Source organism: Melospiza melodia, unplaced genomic scaffold, assembly GCF_035770615.1.
Source record: "Melospiza melodia melodia isolate bMelMel2 unplaced genomic scaffold, bMelMel2.pri scaffold_51, whole genome shotgun sequence".
Lineage (NCBI taxonomy): Eukaryota > Metazoa > Chordata > Aves > Passeriformes > Passerellidae > Melospiza > Melospiza melodia.
The window spans coordinates 3,476,616-3,495,809 of NW_026948797.1; the positions used below are offsets into that span (position 1 = coordinate 3,476,616).

Below are 19,194 nucleotides of genomic sequence, written 5' to 3' on the forward strand. Positions count from 1 at the left end.
TTTCTTACCTATCTATCCAATCTGCTCTGTTTCAGGTTCTCTGGGTCTTGTTTGTTCCCACCTCCCTGGGGCTGCAAGGCTGAAAATCCAACCTTGGATTTGCCATCAGTGCAGCTACGAGTCCCCCATTTGGCTCTAGCAAAAGTAGAGTAACGGGTGTAGTAAATGGTGTGTTTGGTAATTAATAGAAAGCAATGGATCAGGAGAATAGACATCTCATTTGGGGTCAGAAAGGGGAAACAAAACCACTGGACTTCCCAGGAGCTGGAAACGGACTGATAATTGGCTAGTGAAAACAAAGAAGCGCGGATTATTCCTGATCATCATTCCCTGGGTAAAAGATGCCATAAATCTGCATCCACTCCACAGAATCCAGAATCACGGAGGCTGGAAAAGCCTTCCAGGATCACTGAGTCCAACCTGTGATTAATCCCACCTTGTCATCCACACCAGAGCCATGTCCAGTCATTCCTTGGACGCCTCCAGGAATGGGAACTCACCAGTCACCTTCTGTCCTCCAGGAACAGCTTCTGAGACATTTAAACCTTTTTGTTAACACCTAAAATCAAAAGCTGAAATGGTACAAGTTGATTTGGTTTAAAGTGAGATTATTGCAAACCAAATCATTGTGGTGTGACTGGGAACTTCCCAGATTGACTTTGTAAGGAATCCACCATAAAGTGGAGTAAAGCAAAAATCCCACTCCTAAACTGTCAGCAAAGGAGGCAGATTTGCTCATGAGATTTCTGTATCTCTCTCACAGTCCCAGCTGGTTCATCCCAGGACCTCTGCTTGTGCTCCAACTATTTAATTTTTTTGCAGAGTGGGAGCAACTGGGATCACTGTGATCAGGATTCATCCTCCAACTTCTCTGCTGCCAGAACACCAAATCTCGGCACTCCCCAGATTCTGAGATTGTTAAAGCCAAGCCTAAGGCACAAACATCCTCTCCTCGTGTCCCTCTTGCCTCCTCCTGATGTGCTCCATCACCACCATCTCCACAGAGGCCAAAGAGGGTTCTTGTTCCTGTAAATCTGATCTAGTTTTTGCTGTTGCTGTTGATTCAAAGGCTGGATGAGTTTGGTTTTCCCATTTCTGCTGCTCCTGAGCTAAAAGGCTTGAAAAACTCCTCCTCATTCAATGCTAAAGTGCAGAGGTTCAGCATCTTTATCTTATTCCAGGTCAGGCGAGAAGGAGGGGACAGAGAGGCCAGGGAAAGAGTGTCTAGTGACAGACTTAAGAAAATGTTCTTTATCTTGGGTTCCTTATCCAGGCTGCATGGAAGAAATGTCTCTTGAGCCTGCCTGGTTTTGTTTGGCTTGTGATGGTTGGTGTCAGCTTTTGACGTAAAAAAAACATTTTGGTAACTCTTACACACGGGAAATAATGAGCAAGTGGAAAAGCTTAAATGACAGCCTTGGCTTGGAGAATATTTCCTTGTTCCATTCATTCTGCTGGGGTTAATTACCAGCTCAGCTATTTACTGGGATGGGTGTTCTTCCTGCTGTGGCTGCAGTTGTGCTGCTGTTCCTGCCTTGTGCTGTAGGGACACGCTGTGGCCAGGACTTCTGAGAGATTATTTTTTGAGAGATGATTTTCTGGGAGATGATTTTCTGAGAGATGATTTTCTGGGAGATGATTTTCTGAGAGATGATTTTCTGAGAGATGATTTTCTGGCAGATGATTTTCTGAGAGATGATTTTCTGGGAGATTACTTTCTCTCTGTTCCTGTCAGAGTCCCTCTTCCTCCTCTTTCTGCATTCCAGTGCAGAGAGATGATGTGGGAGAAGAAGAATCCCACTGAAGGATCTTAAAGCCCATCCCACTGCAGGTTTTTCCAAGCCTTGTCCACCCTGGTCTTGGAACTTCCAGGGATGGGGGAGCCACAGCTTCTCTCAGCAATCTGTGCCAGGCCCAACCCTCACCTTTCTAGTCTATAAATTAGGCTCAGGTTGGGTGGGTTGGTGTCATGAATCTCTCTTGTTTTAAAAATGAATTTATGGCAGAATTTTCCCACCCTGCTCAGGATGGTTGAACTGGAAGATGCTTGTTAGGAAGGATGGGGAGGGGTCTGATGCAGGAGGAGAGTCTCCCTTCTCCTCACGCTGGCCTTCTGGCAGCACACGTTTGTTTTTTGGAGGGGGAACCCTCTGACTTGTCCATGTGTACCCTGGATGATGGAAGAGACCTGGACCGTGCACTCAGCCTGCATAGATTTGCTTCTCCCCTTTCTCTTCTTCATCTCCTCAGCCATGGTAGGCTTTGGTTTGATGTCCTGGGTTTGGTTGGGATGACATTAATTTTATTAAATTAGTCAACCAAACCCAAGACATTTAATAGAATAAAATTCCTGGAATGGTATTTCTAAATATTTTTTTCTTGCTAGAAGAACTTCATGAAGACATTGCTCCAGTATCAACATGTTTTCTTTGATTATTTTTAATTGAAATTCCAGTTCCCCAAGTTATAACGAGTGTTTGAACTTGTTGCTATTGAAAAGGAAGGGAAAAATAGGCAAAACATTCCTTAAGACTAAAAAGGAAATAAAAATAATAAAGTCAAAACAATCCCCAAGATTAAAACACAAAATAAATATTGGGAAGACAGGTAGCAATGCCTTGCCAGGAGAGAATTTTGAGCTTGTTTTACAGCTTTAATGAATGGTTTGAAAATCATTTGAGATTAACGCTTTCCCTTTGCTCCCGATATAAATTTTTTAAGAGCTGTAGCCAGAGAGAGAAAAATAAATGCAGCCTTCATTTCCCTCTTTGGTTTGCTAATATACCTCAGAATATTTGGGTGTTGGCTCCAGGAGGAGGAGGAGGAAAGGAGCTGCCCTTGTTTTGGATGAGGCAGGATCACCTCCCTTTCTTCTCTCTATTATTCAGGCTAGTAAAAGTTAATTATCCCTCTGAAATTAGGCAGTCACCTCCTGCTTCCTCAGTCAGGAATGGGAAGAGTCACCCTTGGTAATGCTCCGAATATTTCAGGCTTCTGTCCGAGCTCAGCCCCAGGCCCCACAGGGACAGCCCAGGCTCGAGTCCTCTCTCACCTGGGGCTGCCTCTGTGTCTGACTTTAATGGTCAGGGGGGAAGCTCTGGAAATGCTGGGGCGTGCCAGGCCCCCGCCCCTCTGAGCTGGGAATGCCTTGCAAAGCCAGTTCCTGTTTGTCCAGGCCATAAAGGCAGAAAAGGCAGGGGAAGAGCAATGGGTCAGCTCAACCCGGTGAGGACCAAAGCCCGGCTCCAGGTAGGGGAAGAGCAATGGGTCAGGTCAGCCAGGTGAGGACCAAAGCCCAGCTCCAAAGCAGGGCTTCCTTCCCCTCCTCTTCCTCGAGAAGCCATCTTTTTAGCAAACCCAACAGAAAGCCAAGATGAACCATGCTGGGTATGGATTGTGGAGGGATGGCCAGGCCTCCTCACAGACACAGGACCCAGGTTTGGAGCTCCAGAGGTTCCTGAACACTTGGCCGAGGCTGAGTGACATCTGGACACCACATCATGAATCCGTGATGTTCACACAATTAATGGAAGCTGCCTGATGGGAGGGACTCCTATTTCCAAATTCCATTTGCAAGTGGTAAATGAAGCAAGCTCGAGTGCAGAATTCCCCACTGAGGTGAGCTCCATCCCATCTGCTTGGAGCCAATTAAAATTGAAACTGCTGAACTGGGATTCCTCGTTGGAGAGAGGGCACAGGTGGAGGACAAGCGTCCACCTCACCCTACCAGGGTCTGACACGCAGCTGGTCAGAGCTGGATGAAGAATTTTCCACTCTCAGCACAGAAATGACATCCCCTGCCATTCGCCAAAGGTGCTAATCTTGTTCCCCGCCTCACCCTTTAATTGTCCCCTTTTTTCAGGTTGCTATTAGAATGTTGTCCTGTGAGAGTGGAGAGATTACTGGGGCTGTGTGGCCTGTAATTCTTCCTGGGCTGGAGACAGGAAGAAATTCCCTGTGATAATAACGTCTGCAAGTCCGGCGGGAGAGGCAGGGAGGATTCCTGGGAATTTGCAGGCGCCTGGCATGGGACACCCATGTTTGGGTTAATCCCCCTGCCCGGGGCTGCCTCCAGAGCCTGGACGGATCCCATTGGTGCAGACAGCCTCAAGCTCAATGCATTTCATGCTAAATTATACACCTGTGTTTGGCTGGATGAATCACCCCGCGGAAATGTCATTTTTTCCAAGAAATGAATCCCCAGCAACCCTACTGAGCTCAACGTGGGAGATTCCAAAACCTGGGCAAAGTCAATCCCACCTCACTATGGCCAAGACATCTCAGTGCTTTTTATGTCACACAGTTCAAATAACACTTTGTCATCACCAAAGCCACTAAAGCCAAGTTTTTGTGTCTGAAACACGTCTCTGATCTCACAGCCTTGATCACCAGACCTATGAGCCCAGAAGGGCACTGCTGAATTCATCTTCATTCAACTGCTCTGACTTAAAAGGATCCAACAAATACATTGTTTAGAGGTTGCAATAGGTTGGAAAACACTACCCTGTGGTGCTCAGGATTATTTTGGAGTTTTCTAAAAATCTTTGACATCAATTGTTAACTGGTCTATAAAATATCTTACGTGATATGCTATGAGGAGATAAATAAACCACAGTTACTCCAGTGACACCTGAGCCCCACGATGTCCCAAACTGCCCACAGAGAATCCAAAGGTATCTTTGGTTCTTATGCTCCCCAGAGTATTTTTTTCACCTATTTTGTGGTTTCTTTAAATACCATCTATGGAAAAATTGAGAGACAAAAGATGTCCTTTCAAAGCAGTTTATTGAGGACTCAGTGAGAAGCTGGGAAGTTTGAGCAGTCAGTGGGAACAGCTCCATTTGTCAACATGGACAATTTATGCACCATTAACTTCCCTTGGCATTCTGGGGGGATGGAAAAGGAAAGGGGGTGATCTGTTCTAAAAATTAGCACTCCTTGAGCCAGCCACCCCAACATGCAGAAGCATATATGTTCATCCATGAGCAAATTTCACACACACACAAAAAAAGCTGATGGCTGCGAAGAATCAGCAGGTGCTTTGAAAATTGCTTTGTTTCAGATTTAAGCATAAATTTGCAGTGCAGGGTTGTCTTGGACCAAAAAAAGACAGGATAAAAATAGAGGGAGTCTGCTCTTTGCAGCATCTCTTGGGAAGGTTTAAGCAGTTAAATCCTCGCGCTCTTTTCTGAAATGCTTTGGGAGGAGCTGGAAGAAAAAAAGAGGGCTCTTGGAGGGGGGAATATTGTTAATTAATCTGCTTGTTATGGGAAAAGACAGAGGGGGAAGCAGTGCAACAAAAAAATCCTTAAAGCTGTGATAACCTAAAGTAAGGATTCAGAAATCACACTGTGTTGAGCACCTGCAGGAGAAGTTTCTAGAGGGATCTTTAGGCTTGGAGATTCTGAAAACACAGCTCGGGGGGGATAAATCTGAGGCTAATAAATGTGGGAGTGGGTTTGGTGACAAATGTTGCTGCCAAGGGGCAGAGGAATCACCCTGCATCGTGTTGGCATGGGGCTGGCGCATCTGAGCGCCGCTGTCCTATGGGACCACACAGGGGTCTCTGACGACCCCAAAATTCCCCACCACGCCGTTGTTGCACCCCACGACCTCAGTGCTGCTGGACACAACGACGGGGGGCCCCGCCAGCTGCCGGATGACGCAGCCCTGGTTCCCAAAGCTGAGCACTTGTCCAGCCTGGCAGGGCCCCATCCTGGCGTTCACGCCCGCGCTGCCAGCACTGACCACGGTGCGGGCTGGGTACCCTCCGCTGCGGGAGCTGAACCCGCCGGCTTTGCAGCTGACCCCTCCAGCCTGGCAGAACACCTCTGGCATGCACTGCTTGGCCACAGAGCTGAGGACTCTCTTGGGGTGGATGCCGGCGCTACGGGAGCTGAACCCTCCGGTCTGGGAGCTGTGGCGCCCGGCCCGCCTGCCCAGGGAGCCGTAGCCACACACGGCCCCGTTGGCCATCATCCCGCAGTCGTCAGGGATGTTGTAGCCGCTGCTGACCACAGCTGCAACAGAGCCCATGGGAGTCAGTTAGGGAGGAAAACTGGACGGCTTCCACAAGGCACGTTGTTTCTTGAGTGACAGAACCAACCAAACCTGATTTCCTCCGCATTTGTCCAATGTGTTTGAGCCCCTGCTCCGTCCTACTCCTCCCCCGTGTCCCAACACATCCCCTCATGCATCCTCCCCCTCCCCATGTTGCTGGTGCTTCCCGGGTTCAGTACATATCCCATGGTTCCCAGGACATCTCCCTGTTGCCTCCAAGGGTAGAAAAGGGTCTTGAGTTTGACCTCCTCCCCTCACTCCAAAAGCTGGGTTTTTTTAAATTCAAAGGTATTTGAGATCTCTGGGGCTAAACTTTCCAGAACTGGAAAAGGAAGGCAGAGGGACCTGGGGCAGACAGATAATGTTGCTCCCAAAGGTATCTGTCCTAAAACAAGAAACCTTCATGGCTGAAAATGCACAGTTACTTACACACGCTCACAGGGTTCCCCACACATATCCTGTGGGGAGAAAAGAGAAACACACATTACTCACAACTTCCAGCCACAATCCAGACCACTTAGTCCCTTGCTGCAACATGCCTCACTATCCCTGGCACAGGAACTGTTTTTGCTGGCACCCATGTGGCCTTCATGGCCTCCAGGCACCTCTCCAGGTCCAGTTTCTGTGAGCCTGGGGAGACCTTGGAGGTAGAATTCACTTGGGAGCTGCCATAGCCTCAGATACACAGGAGGGAAAAGTGTCACCAACCTGCTCTCTTCACCCTCCAGCAGAGTCTTGTAGGTGGCAATCTCGATGTCCAGGGCCAGCTTGACATTGAGCAGCTCCTGATAGTCCCGCAGCATGCAGGCCAGCTCATCCTTGGCCTTCTGTAGAGCATTCTGCAGCTCAACGTGCTTTTCTCGAGCATCTTTGAGGGCACAATCCCCACGCTGCTCAACGTCACAAATGGAGGTTTGCAGGCAGGAGACCTGTCAGGGGAGGACAGCAGTGTAGGTGTCTGCAAAACTTCTTATCCTGGTTTTTGGACACTCTGGGTTTGGATAAATCTGCTCTTCCAATTGCAAACAGGGAAAACCCACCAGCATCCCATCCCTCTCCACCCACTTTGCACTTTCCAGCTAGGGCCTAGAGCAGATGTCAAGTCTTCTAAACATCAATGCATCACCCTGCCCTGTGTCTGAGCTGTCCTACTTCTCTGGAAACGTCTCCTACCTGCTTCTTGACGCTCTCCAGCTCACACTGCAGCTTCTGGATCATCCGTGTCAGCTCTGAAATCTCACACTTGTTGCTCTGCAGGTCATGGCAGAATTTCCCTCTCTTATCCTGCAGCTCCTGAAACTGGAACAAAGAAATAGGACAATCGTCACTTTTGGCCTGTGACATTGCCAGGCACAGACCCAGCTGGCCCCTTACTCACCCTGTTCTGGTAGAAAGCGTCGACTTCTTCTTTGCTCTTCTGGGCAATCTCCTGGTACCAGCACTCGACGTTCTTGATGATGCTTTCCATGTCCAGGTCTCGGTTGTTGTCCATCTTGACGATGACTGAGGTGTCGCAGAGCTGGCGATCGACCTGGGCCCTTTCCTGCGGGGTAGGAAGGGCTTTGTCAGCTCTTCTCACCTCTCAGGCTTTGCAGGGAGGGAAGGGCTGGCACATGGAGTGGCTGAGGGATAGAACAAGTCAAGAAATGTCCCTCGGGATGGCTCAGCAGAAAATCCTGCGGCAGGATGAGTTGCCACCTGTGACTGCTGACCTACGTGCTGACCTGCAGCAATTCTGTCCACATCAAGGGCGAGAAATTGGAGTGACTTAACCCTTGGTATCCTCTCATCTCCTTCTGCCTGAGTGATTTAATGACAGGACTGAGCTGGGAGTTGCTTCAGCTCTAATCAGGCAGCTGCAATCCGGAGGAACGAGACGGACTCATCTTTTCTCCAGGGTAGAGTTAGGACACAGCCAATTCCTACCTGGAGCTGCATGAAGGAAGGGGGAACCACCCTATCTCCAGCATAATCATGTTAATTTTATATCAACCTTGTACTTCCATGCTTTTAGTTATTCAGGGCTTTGTATGAGACACATCCCAGAGGAGTTTCAAGCAGTAGAAATTTGGAGCATCTGAAGGATAAGACAGGACCACCAAAGTCCCAGGATGTACCAGAGGAACTCACCTCCTCAAACACACATTTCAGCAGCTCCAGCTGCCTCCTTAACAGATCCACCTTCACCTCCAGCTCTTCCTTGTTTAAGAAGATGCAATCTGCATCCTGCAAGAGGAGAGACACACACATTCCAGCCCAAACCTAGCTGTAAATGTTGGAGAAACACACAGAGGCAACACCAACAAGACAGAAATGTGCCTCAACAAGATTTCAAGAGAAAAAAGGTGTGAGAGGGTGAGTCAGGATAACCTGGTGCCTCCTGAAGGAAAACGAAACCATTCCAACATGACTTACAGGAATTAGTTGATTTATCACTTAGGACGCAGCTACAAACCCACAACTGTCTAATGAGTATTTAAACACAATTTTTAATATTCTTCAAATGATTCCTGCTTTTCTGATGTCCAAGAATAAAGGATGTGGAGAGACAGACAGAAATAACCTGGTGTTCTGGTGTGACCTGTCCTTCTCTGTCCCCCTCCCACACTTCAGGAAGGTTTTTAAGGCAACAAAACTGGTGCTGTAGTGCTGTTGATGTAAACTTTGGGGAGACATTATTTTTGCTTTCTACTTGCCTCTTTTCCCAACCCTGTACCTCTTTCTAAGTCTCCCTCCAACTCATCATACTACTTTTGTGATTTTTTGTTAATAATTAACTATTTCAGCCAATTTTGCCCCCAAAAAACCTACTACAGGTAAAACTATTCATGTCGTTTGAGCTTCTCACCTTTTTGAGTGCCACAAATTCATTCTCCACAGTTGTGCGCCTGTTGATTTCCTCTTCATACCTGTTGGAAAAGGAGGAAAAAAGGGCTGAGGAACAAAATTGCTCAGACACTCAGACACCAACCATCAGGTATAAATTATAATGACTTCAGGTACAAATGACAATAACCACCAGGTAAAAAAATCACAACTCTCTCTCGCTGGGACTGCCACCAGGCACTGCCAGATCAGTGTCTGGAGACCAACATTAAACCATCTCAAGATCAGAAGCTTCTTCATGAGCAACAACACCATTACCAATGCAAAGAGCTTGCCAGTGAGACAGAAGAATGTGGCACTCCCAGAGGGGACATGCCACAAGTCTAGGAGAAATTGCCCAAGATGAACCAGAAAAGCAAAACGCCATCAGCTAGAGGAGCTCAGAAGATCCTTACTTGCACTTGAACTCCTCCACCAGCTGGCTTGTGGCACATTCTTCACTGCCCAACTTCTGCTTTTCACACAGCAAACAGTCAAGGCGCTTTCGCAGGTCACAGATGTAATTCTCGAAGTACAGTTCCAGGTTTTTCCCTTTTTTTGGCAGCACATATTGCTGCAGGAGGCCCCACTTGGTCTCCAGCACTTTGTTCTGCTGTTCCAGGAATCGAACCTGAAGGCAAAAGATAGCAATTTTTCAAGTAAAGAGGTGAAGGCAGGGACACAACACCTGTTTAACTCTCTACTCTTAACCACAGGTGCAGGAATGGGATTTTCAGGAAGTGAGAGATGATACGGCACCATGATCTGAAAGTTATATGCCCTTATTAAGAGATCTTTATGCCACAAGTCTAAATTATTTCAAAATCTAGAATTCAGACATGTAAATTATTTAGAAATCTAAATGTCATGTCTACATTATTTAGAAATCAAAGACTCCCATGTCTACGTTATTTAGAAATCCAGGAGCCTGGTGTCTAAATCTGCATTTCTTAACAAGTATTAGGAACAAAACTCCAGGTGGTGCCTCTGATGTATTTTAGGATAAAATCGAGTCCCCAGATAGTGAAACTGCTTTGTCTCTTTTTTTTATACAAAGGGATCCTTGGGTGACAGATCAGATTTCATCTCTAACCTTCACATGTCTGGATCAAGATTAACCACCTTTGCCCTTGGGAAAGTTTTTGGAACTGTCACTATATTTAAAGTCAAAGAGAGGAGGGAATTATTTGAATTATTTAACACAGGACAGAAAGGTGAACCAGCCAAGGCTGTAACTTCCACCTAAGCTGCAGCAAGAAATGCTGCAAGAGGAAACACCTGCAAGAAAGTCCACTGCAACCACGGCCAGGATTCAAAGGCCATGGAATGCCAGAGCAGGGACAGGGCTGAAATGAACCCCATTAAAAAGATCTCAATCTGGATCAACATGCTCTTAAAATTATTATTAGTTATTGTTAGAATTTTCTTAAAACTTTCTGTGGAAACCTGGACCCCTGCGTGGATCCAGCTCAGGGATTCATGGCAGAGCTGGACTGGGGCTTTGGAGGAGGTTGATGGACTCGTGGCACACGATGGGTTTGGGAGGGGTTCGGTCAGGTTTTGTTTTCCTCGAGGGAGAGCAATTCTGGAGCAGGACTGCACTCACCTTGTCGATGAAACAGGCAAACTGCGTGTTGAGGGTCTTGATCTGCTCCTTCTCCTGGCAGCGTATCTCGTGTTCCAGCGGGTCCACCCCGACGCAGAGGGGCTTCAGCAGCCGCTCGTCGATGCAGATGCCCTGGATGCCGTCGGCCTTGCGCTCGGGGTACCCCCGCACGATGCTGTATCCGCGGGGGCCGCACAGGCCCACCCTGCCTCCTGCGGCGTTCCCGTAGCCCATGCCTCCGAAGCCCATCTCCCCAAAGCAGGCGGTGCCGCAGCCCCCGTTGACATAGGAGATCCTCCTGCTGCCGCCCAGGTTGCAGACGCTCCTGCTGCTGTAGGCGCCGCAGCGCACCGGCTGGCTGGCCGACGCCGCGTAGCTGCGGCCGCAGATCTCCGAGGCTGAGCTGAAGCCTCTTCGTCCCAGGACAGATCTCACCGTTGGTGCCTGCCTGCTCATTGTGGCTTGTTTGAAGGTAGAATAGCAAAGTTACGGGGCTGCTCTGGTGCAGGATACGAACGGGGATCCCACTGGAGAGATGCAGGGATGCTGTCCCTTATATATATTTGGGGAAGCTGGCCTTGATAGGATCAGGACGGTAATTTAAGTACTTAAGGGTTTGGTTTGCCTGGCAGCAATAAATGCTCCTCAAAATGCAAACCAGCCCAGCAAATAGTAACTACTGAGGAAATAAAAAGGAATCTAAAAGTGCTCTGTTTGCAAGTTGCCTTTGAATACATTATGGTTTGAAGTGCTCCCCTAACTTAGTGCTAATTATAGTTTAGGAACATTTTTTAAGAACTCTTTGTGATTTGTTTGCAGTGTGTCGTTTGGGGTTTTGTGTCTCATAGGGCTGTGTGTGATGGGATGTTTTGCGGACTTGCACTTTGTGGGGGTAATTTCACAATTTTGGGTGCGGAAAAGTAACTCAAAGGAAAAATAAAAGAAGAAAGTCAACTGTAGAAGAACAAACACTGTGGAAGTTGTGTCATAATGGATCATTTCTGTATCTGAAACGCCAGTAAATTCACTGAGCTTAAGGTCTGGATTTGTATGCAAGGACTCAAAATATCTCCCAGTTACATGCACAGAATCACAGAATTATGGGAATTCTGAGAATGTGCAGAAGCCTGGGAATGTGCAGCGTTTCACAATGACCTTCCCTGAAACACCAGTGAAGCAGATCAGGTTTCACCCAGGATCTGTGACATATTTCTGTTTGCTCACCGATGTATATTCTGTGCCAGCAGTGACCATTTTTTCTAGAATTATGATGGAAGTTCTTATTTGTGACAGTTAATTCTTTGGCTTTCACTATTCTGGAGCTTCTTCCAAGGCTGGGTGTCAGAGCCCTTTTAGACTCACCTCCTGGAAGTCTCTACGGGGAACAAAAAAGGAACAATAGTCAGTTCCAGCTTGGCAAGATCCGCCCCATTCACCAAGTGACGGCTGAATTTGGGTGACTTTGCCAGACATGTCCTTGAGACTTGGGGAGACAGCTCCAAGGCAAGGAGTCCCTGGGGCCATGCTCGGGGGAATGGGGGCAATTTGCTCTCCGCAGGGGCTGGGCTTTCTGCACCAACAGAGGAAGTCTTAATGAGTAGATTAGGCTGGACAACAAGGAAGGCTGTGACTCACACTGCGGAGATGAATCCCTCTCTCTCCTAATCACCAGCCCAAGGAGGTGAGGCAGGAAACCTCTCCAGGCCTTCTCCAAACTGGCAGTTGGAAAGTCAAAACAAAAGGGCTCTTTCAGCTCATTGCAGAAGAAGTGTTTGGGAGAAAAAAAGGACACTATAGTTCAAACAACTGAGCACCCTCAGTCCTTCCTCTCGAAGGGAGCAATGCTTGGAGGAATCTCCATATTATATAATGGGGTGGCAGCTGGAGACCCAGGTTCTATGTTCCCTCATCCTCATTAAGCTCCTCCAAAAACATTTTCCAAGAGTCAGGATGACAAAAATTATGCCAAACCTCCTCCAAACACACAACTTTCTAGTATCAAGTGTTTGAAAAGAAGATGCATATGGAAACTGTGGGATGTGATAGCAGCTCCAGGATCCCCAAAGCCATTAATTCAACCTGTAATTGCAACTTCAGTGAGTTTGAGGGGCTGGTGGTATAAATTAGTTGTGTAAACTGCTACTTTTGCTGCATCCAAAAGGGATAATTCCAGATATTTACAACATTCAGATGACACCTTTGTTTATAGTAGTTCAGGCTTACAGTGTAAACTTGGCTGCCAGCACAGTTGGAAATATCAGATTAAGCAAATATGAGAGGCTTCAAATGCTGCAGTTTGGAACTTCCACAGTCCTTGAAGTTCTAAACAGATTATCAGAAGCAAAATGCAGATTTGACTCCAAAGAAGAGCCAATGTTCGGAATCCTGTGGAGGAAACCAGCCTCATCATCAGACTGAAGATGTGCCCCATTCCCACTCTGCACTCCATTATCCCAGTCAGATGTGTGGGAGACACTTGGAATGCAGCATAGACTGCAATTAAACATCTGTGAAACAGCTGTGCTGCAGCAGCCCCAGTTCCCAAACTCATGAGAGCCACTGGGTTCCTGAGAGGGAAAAGATTTTGGGTAAAGTTGCTCAACATTGGGAGAATGTGTGTGTTGGCCAAATTTCTGTTGTTTCTTCTGGATCCCAGTGGGAAGGCAGCTTCATTTAATGTCTTTTAGGTCTTTCCAAGGAATAGTAAATGGTGCATAAGACCTCAAGAATAACCTATTTGTTTTTGTGAATATGGATGTGGGAAAGGGGAGAGCACTCTGAAGAAAAACCTGCAGCTTTTTGGGTCAAAAGAAAAAAAGACAAAAAATAAACCAAACAAAAAAAAAAAACAACAGAGGGGAATAAGTGAGGAAATCAAAAAGGAAAATATTTTGATGAGGGATTGGATGATTCATTTTGACAACTTGCAATCGCTTCCTTTGTCAGCATTTCACTCCCTTGAATGCGCCGCCAAAAAGGGAATTCATTAGAGGAACAGTGGTGTTCACTAATTTGTTTGTTGCCTCTGGAAATGAATCCGGATGAGCTCTCAGAAGGTGTTTTATGCGATAGTCTCAAAGGGCTCTGTTATTATCCTTAGCCATTGAGAGCTCCTCACAGTCAGGTTGGACAATGGCAGGAATCTGCCTGTGCCACAGCCATTTGATCCATGTACGACTGGGTCGGAACATGGACTTTCACAGTGTCTTGGACTGGGGAGATTCTTGTCCAAGTTATTAATGACATGTTGGAGGATTGATTTGATTAGTGCAGTGTCTTGTATCCTAAAGCCAAAGTTATCCAAGGCAACTCAGTCTGGTCATATGTTTTTGCCTCTCATTAACAATCCACGTGCGGAGTCAAAGCTGGGATTTTTCAAGGGATATTCCTCATAAAACTCATCAAACACTGGGCCTGGGTGCACTTTCCTCCTTCCTTCAGCCATCAACCTGGCCACGCATTCTAATTTCCTCTTTGAGGCTCCATCTCTGGCACATGGAAAGAGACCTGGCATCTCCAGACAGTGATTCATCACCTCCCAAAATAGGCAGTGGAAGCAGGTGGGAGGAATCCACCTCTGCATCTCCTTCCCTCTGTTCTTCCTGGAGACCAGAGGCCGTCTAGACAACCAGACACCGGCCCCGGCGCCTGCTTGGGGAGGTTGAGGGAGGTGAAATGAGTCCCACCCTTTAGGCACTAAATTTCTTCAGCACCTTTGAAGTCCTAATGAGAGCCCCAACATCCCACGCTCCTGGATCCACTCGTCTCGCGGTGCCACGTCGCCCGATCCTGCGATTGGAGGCATCAGAGCTCAGGCTCCCAACAAAGCAAAGGCTTGGTTTGATCTTCCTCCTATTGTGTTCCTCCTGCTGTTGTTTTCTTCCTCCTGCAGTGGAAATGAATGTCGGATGTATGGGCATCCTGGGTGAGGATGGTGTCCCACTGCCTGGCACAGCAAAAGTGTTAGAAAAGGTGAGAAAAATACCTCAGTTTTTAAAAGGTTACAGAAATGTACCTGTAAATCCACAAGATTGCTGATCCCTTCCAGCTGAAGTGGTTTTCCAGTTGAAGAGATTCCCTGAGCCATCCTAGGAAGGAACTGCTTGTGGAAAGTGGGAAACATATTCAGCCAGGAGAAAAGCTCTTCCTGTGCCAAAAGTCCAGTGCCCAGATAAAGGATTGGATTGGATTGGATTGGATTGGATTGGATTGGATTGGATTGGATTGGATTGGATTGGATTGGATTGGATTGGATTGGATTGGATTGGTGCAGCTTTGGGAGGTGCTGCAGAATATCTGATGTTCAGAGAGGCCAGGTTTAAGTTCAACACTTGCCAAGTTAGCTTATCACATCTTGAAATTGTGATAGGGGAGTTTGGAGGCAAAGAAATAACCCTAATTCCATGTCATTGCACTGATTTATTCTCCTCTTGTATAAAAAGTGAGAGGATGGTCTGTTTCTAGTGGGAAACCTTTGGCAATCAGAGCCCTCCTAATGAATATTTATACCTGTTTGATTGCTCTTTTCTTGTCAAATCTTTCTTGTGGTTTCCTTCATTAATGATTGAGCCTGAGGTATCTTGTGCTTCTCATATTTGATTGGGAAATAACTTCTTATCACATGAGAGTGTGGGGGGAGAGGAAGCACTTGCAGTTCTGAATCCTGATCATTTTGGTGAGGAAAGACCTTTATTCTCAATTTTGCCTTCGGTAAAATGTATCTGCCCAACCTCAGGTTCATTTCTTTGTTGTGTTCTTTCATCAGTCTAATCACAAAACACTTTAATACTTTTTTTATCATTGACTTTATGTTGATTTATGTTACTCATTTCTGGTTTCTTTTTTAATCTGCTCAACTGTACAATGAAACAAAAAGATCCCCATTTGATCTTTTTGAAAACCTGAATCATATTCATAGGATCTCAAAAACAATGTTGAAAAACCAACCAAGAACATTACAAGGCTTTTCCCCCCATAACCTCTTCCAGCAGATTTTGAAGAGCTATAAAAATGTGTGTTTTGTCATCACATGTCTGCAACAGACACAACATAAAAACACAAAGGCTGACATGATTTCATTCTGAATTTTAGAACACCCATTTGAATCCACGTAGGAGTCAAATTTGGTGCAAATCATCTTAAAAGACCTTAAATTTACACCAAGCAAAGACTGGATCTACATTAATGGATCCCCATTGCCGCAGCCGTGGAAGTCTCCAAGGCTGGAAGGGGCTTGGAGCCACCTGGTCCAGTGAAGTTGTCCCTTCCCATGGCAGGGTGTGGAACTGCATGGGCTTTAAGGTTCCTCCCATCCCAAACCATTCCCTGATTCCATGACTCTCTCCAGACTGCTCTGCCTCCTCTGTTTAATTAAGACTTCTAATCATTAGCTATGTCTTGTGCAATTAAGGAATGGCCATTTCTGTACTTTTGGTGAGCACCTAAAAGCAAACGGTAACATGTTGGCTCTCCGTTAATTTTGCTGGAAAAGGAGCAAAAGGTTTAAAGCCACCCAGGAGAAGTGAGGGTGGTGTAATTTACGTGTGTCCAAGGAGCACCAGTGGAGTAATTAATCTTTGTTGACTTCAGCAGGTGGAATTCTGAATTAAGATTTTTTTTTTATGGCTTCCCTGTTTGCACATGCATGACCAATCATTCCCAGGACATCACTAAAATCCTTCCTTCCTCTCCATGACTTATTGTGTCCCACCACAAAACTCCACTAAGTCTCCTAAAGCTACATCAGAGAGACTTTATGAGCTCCTTTTCCAGAAACACTTCCCAGAACACTTTAGGGAAAAGATTCTGGATTAAACCACACTGTTTGGCGCAGAGATAGCAAAGGTTTAATGAGGAAAAATAAAAGGGAAAGAGAAATTGAGTGATAAGTGCCCCTATCACTCAAAATCACACAACCAACAACTCTTTAAAGAAAGAAGGGAAATCAAAATGATATGGGAGATTTCAATGTTCCAAGTGTCCCTTTTTGATGTGATCCCAGGGGAGGAGATTTTCTGATGTGGTTTCCTGATGCTCCACTGTTCTCACACCCAGTCTGCCTCTCCCTCATGTTGAGGTGGAGTTGAGGTTACTTTTAGCACTAAAAGTGGAGCAGTACTTTCATTTTTCTGTTTAGCCCCTAAATCCTGCTTGTCACCACCCTCACAGCTGAAGTTCAGATCTGGCTGTTCCTGGGACAAGGAGGTCCAGCTGAAATCCTCAGCCCTGGTCCACACATCCCTCATGGCTGAGCAGAGCTACCCATGCTCTTGGCAGCCCTGCAGCTCTTCCCACACCTCCCAAGTGCCCCAGTGTCTGGAAAGGCTGAGCCCCCAGCTCTAGCCCTAAATTCCTCTCTCCTGGGGATGCAGGCAGGAGCACCAGGGATAAATTTCCTCACTTTGGAGCCAGCCACACTTCTGGAGGTAAATCCTCCATGAGGGGCACAAATGTCGTGGGGTGGGGATGCAGCACTGCAGGAGGACTTGAATCTTCTGAGCTGTCCAGGCCCACATCCCAGGTCAGTCCCAGAGCTGATGGAAATCACTGTTGTGGGAAAACATAATGGGAGTCACTCATGGGGAGGACATAGACTTCGTTCTCCTCCTCCTCCTCCTTCTTCTCCTCCCCCTCCAAGCCACAGTGAGATGATTCAATTTTGTAAGGAAATTTGAAAACCTTTATCTTACTTACGTACTCCTGCAGGGTTCCCAAGGCAGATCCTGGAGGAGAAGGAGGTCACAAGGTTATCCATGATGCAATGAGCATTTCTAGCACTTTTCACCCTCCTGGGGCTCTGGAGGAGGAGCCCCAGGACTGAGCATTGCCCACACACAGCTGTGATGGAGCCCACCTGCTCTCCTTACCCTCCAGAAGGGTCTTGTAGGTTGTAATCTCAATATCCAGGGCCATCTTGGCATTCCGCAGCTCCTGGGAATCCTGCAGCATCCATGCCAGCTCATCCTTGGCCTTCTGGAGCTCATCTTGCAGCTCACTGAGCCTCCCCCAGGCACCTCTGAGAACATGACCCCCGTGCTGCTCAGTGTCACCAGGTGATGTTTGCAAAAATGACACCTTCTGGGGGGACGAGACATCCTGCATTTTTGTGTCTTCTTTCTCATCATTCTTACTTTTAAAAGAAAAAATCCTGCTTATTTTTTGAGTCTCAAACTGAGGGGGTATTGGGGCTTTTTTTTTTTTTAGAAAAGCAAAACATTTCCAAAATCAATAATCAATTATAAAATACTCCAGGAAGTCTGAACATGTCCCTGCACTGCCAGACAGGTTTGAGTTTTGTTTGGAGGATACCAATACTCTGCCCTAACTGGAACTAATAATTAAGGTTTCCCATTGCTTCCCGTTATAAACTATATAATGAATTAGATGGTCTGGAAATTATACCAGTTTCTACAGGTGCTGAATTACTGGTGAGTCATAATTCTACCCATTCGTTGAATGCTTTGAATCCATGTCAGAAGCCAGAATTCCTGCTGAAGCAATTTCAGCAATTTTCTGAGAGCTGTAGCTAATCCCATGATCTAATTTGGTGCAATTAGCTCTTTGCAATAATCAAAGGGATCCAGCAGAAAACAGGCTGGGAGATAATCCTTCTTCCCTGCTTAGCTCTGGGAAGAACTTCCTTAGACCAATGGAGCCAGTGTGAGGCAACTCACTTTGATAAAGATGAAAGAACTTGTGGGATCATGGAATTGTTTGGGTGGGAAAGGGCAGTAAAGCTCATCCAGTCCCACCCCTGCCATGGGTAGGGACACCTCCCACTATCCCAGGGTGCTCCAAGTCCCATCCTACCTGGCCTTGGACACTTCCAGGGGTGGGGCAGCCACAGCTGCTCTGGCATATCCATTCCAAGACGTCGTCACCCTCACAGGAAAGAATTTCTTCCTCAAGTCTAATCTAAATCCACCCCTCTCCAGTTTAAAAATATCGCCCCTTGTCCTATTGCCACAGGCCCTGCCAAGAAATTTGTCCCCAATTTTTTTTTAGATGCCACAAAGGTGTAGAAAACACATCTTGCGATGTGACACATAGGATCCAGACATTAAATCCCATCCTTCCCACCTGATCCTTCATGTTTTCCAGGTCACACTGCCTCCTCTAGATCACAAAGCTCAGCTCTTTCATCTCTTGCTGGTGGGACTTCAGCTTCTTGAAGTGCCTCTGCTTCTCCTCCTCAAGCTCTTGGAACTGTTAGTAAGGAAGGAGACAGCTGGGAGTTGATACTTGTGGCTTACATAGGAGCCTTGAGTCTCTTTCCAGAGTGAATTAAACTCAGTTTAGAGAAGAAGATGTGGGGATCCTGAGAGTGCTAGCAGAAAATGGTTGATTCTCCTACAACTCCCCATTCACACATGCCATCACCTCTGTTCCAGGGGTGTTCTCCCAGCTCTGAGACTCACAGAGTTTATCAGAAGGGGAAATTAGATCCAGAAATCACTTATTGAAGACAGGAACCAAATCCCACCACTTTTGCACTGTTATTTCTGACAGTGAGAGGCTTAAGAAGCTGTCACCAGACCTACCCTGGTTCAGTACAATGCTTCCAACTGGGATTTGCTTTTCCAAGCTATACCCTCACACCAGTGCTCCATGCCCCTGAGGACGCCCCCCTGTCCAGGGCTCAGCTGTTGCCCATTTTCACAGTA

At 46.7% G+C, this 19,194-nt stretch overlaps 1 protein-coding gene and 1 long non-coding RNA gene across 2 annotated transcripts in view; one reads left to right on the forward strand and one right to left on the reverse strand.

Annotated features, from left to right (window-relative positions):
* LOC134413821 (uncharacterized) overlaps positions 1-4,778 on the forward strand; it is a 23,194-nt gene extending 18,416 nt beyond the window's left edge. Inside the window, exon 3 of the long non-coding RNA XR_010026594.1 lies at positions 36-4,778. This is a non-coding gene — a long non-coding RNA (uncharacterized LOC134413821). The remainder of the gene's footprint in view (positions 1-35) is intronic.
* LOC134413820 (keratin, type II cytoskeletal 7-like) lies at positions 4,769-10,987 on the reverse strand. Its single transcript, XM_063147864.1, has 9 exons — positions 10,532-10,987; positions 9,342-9,556; positions 8,909-8,969; positions 8,191-8,286; positions 7,439-7,603; positions 7,234-7,359; positions 6,769-6,989; positions 6,490-6,518; positions 4,769-6,020 (listed from the first exon to the last, which is right to left on the reverse strand). The coding sequence occupies exons 1-9, from the start codon at positions 10,985-10,987 to the stop codon at positions 5,545-5,547; spliced, it is 1,845 nt and encodes a 614-aa protein (XP_063003934.1). The 3' UTR covers positions 4,769-5,544.
* Between the last annotated feature and the right edge of the window lie 8,207 nt (positions 10,988-19,194).

What these genes read in the sequence shown, in the direction of transcription:
- LOC134413820 (XM_063147864.1), bottom strand. Translation starts at nt 10,987, where the DNA reads ATGAGCAGGCAGGCACCAACGGTGAGATCTGTCCTGGGACGAAGAGGC. An exon ending in GTGGAGGAGTTCAAGTGCAA is followed by an intron (nt 8,970 to 9,341) that starts GTAAGGATCTTC and finishes CTTTTCCAACAG; the next exon opens with GTATGAAGAGGAAATCAACA. An exon ending in CTGGAGGGTGAAGAGAGCAG is followed by an intron (nt 6,519 to 6,768) that starts GTTGGTGACACT and finishes TTCTCCCCACAG; the next exon opens with GATATGTGTGGGGAACCCTG.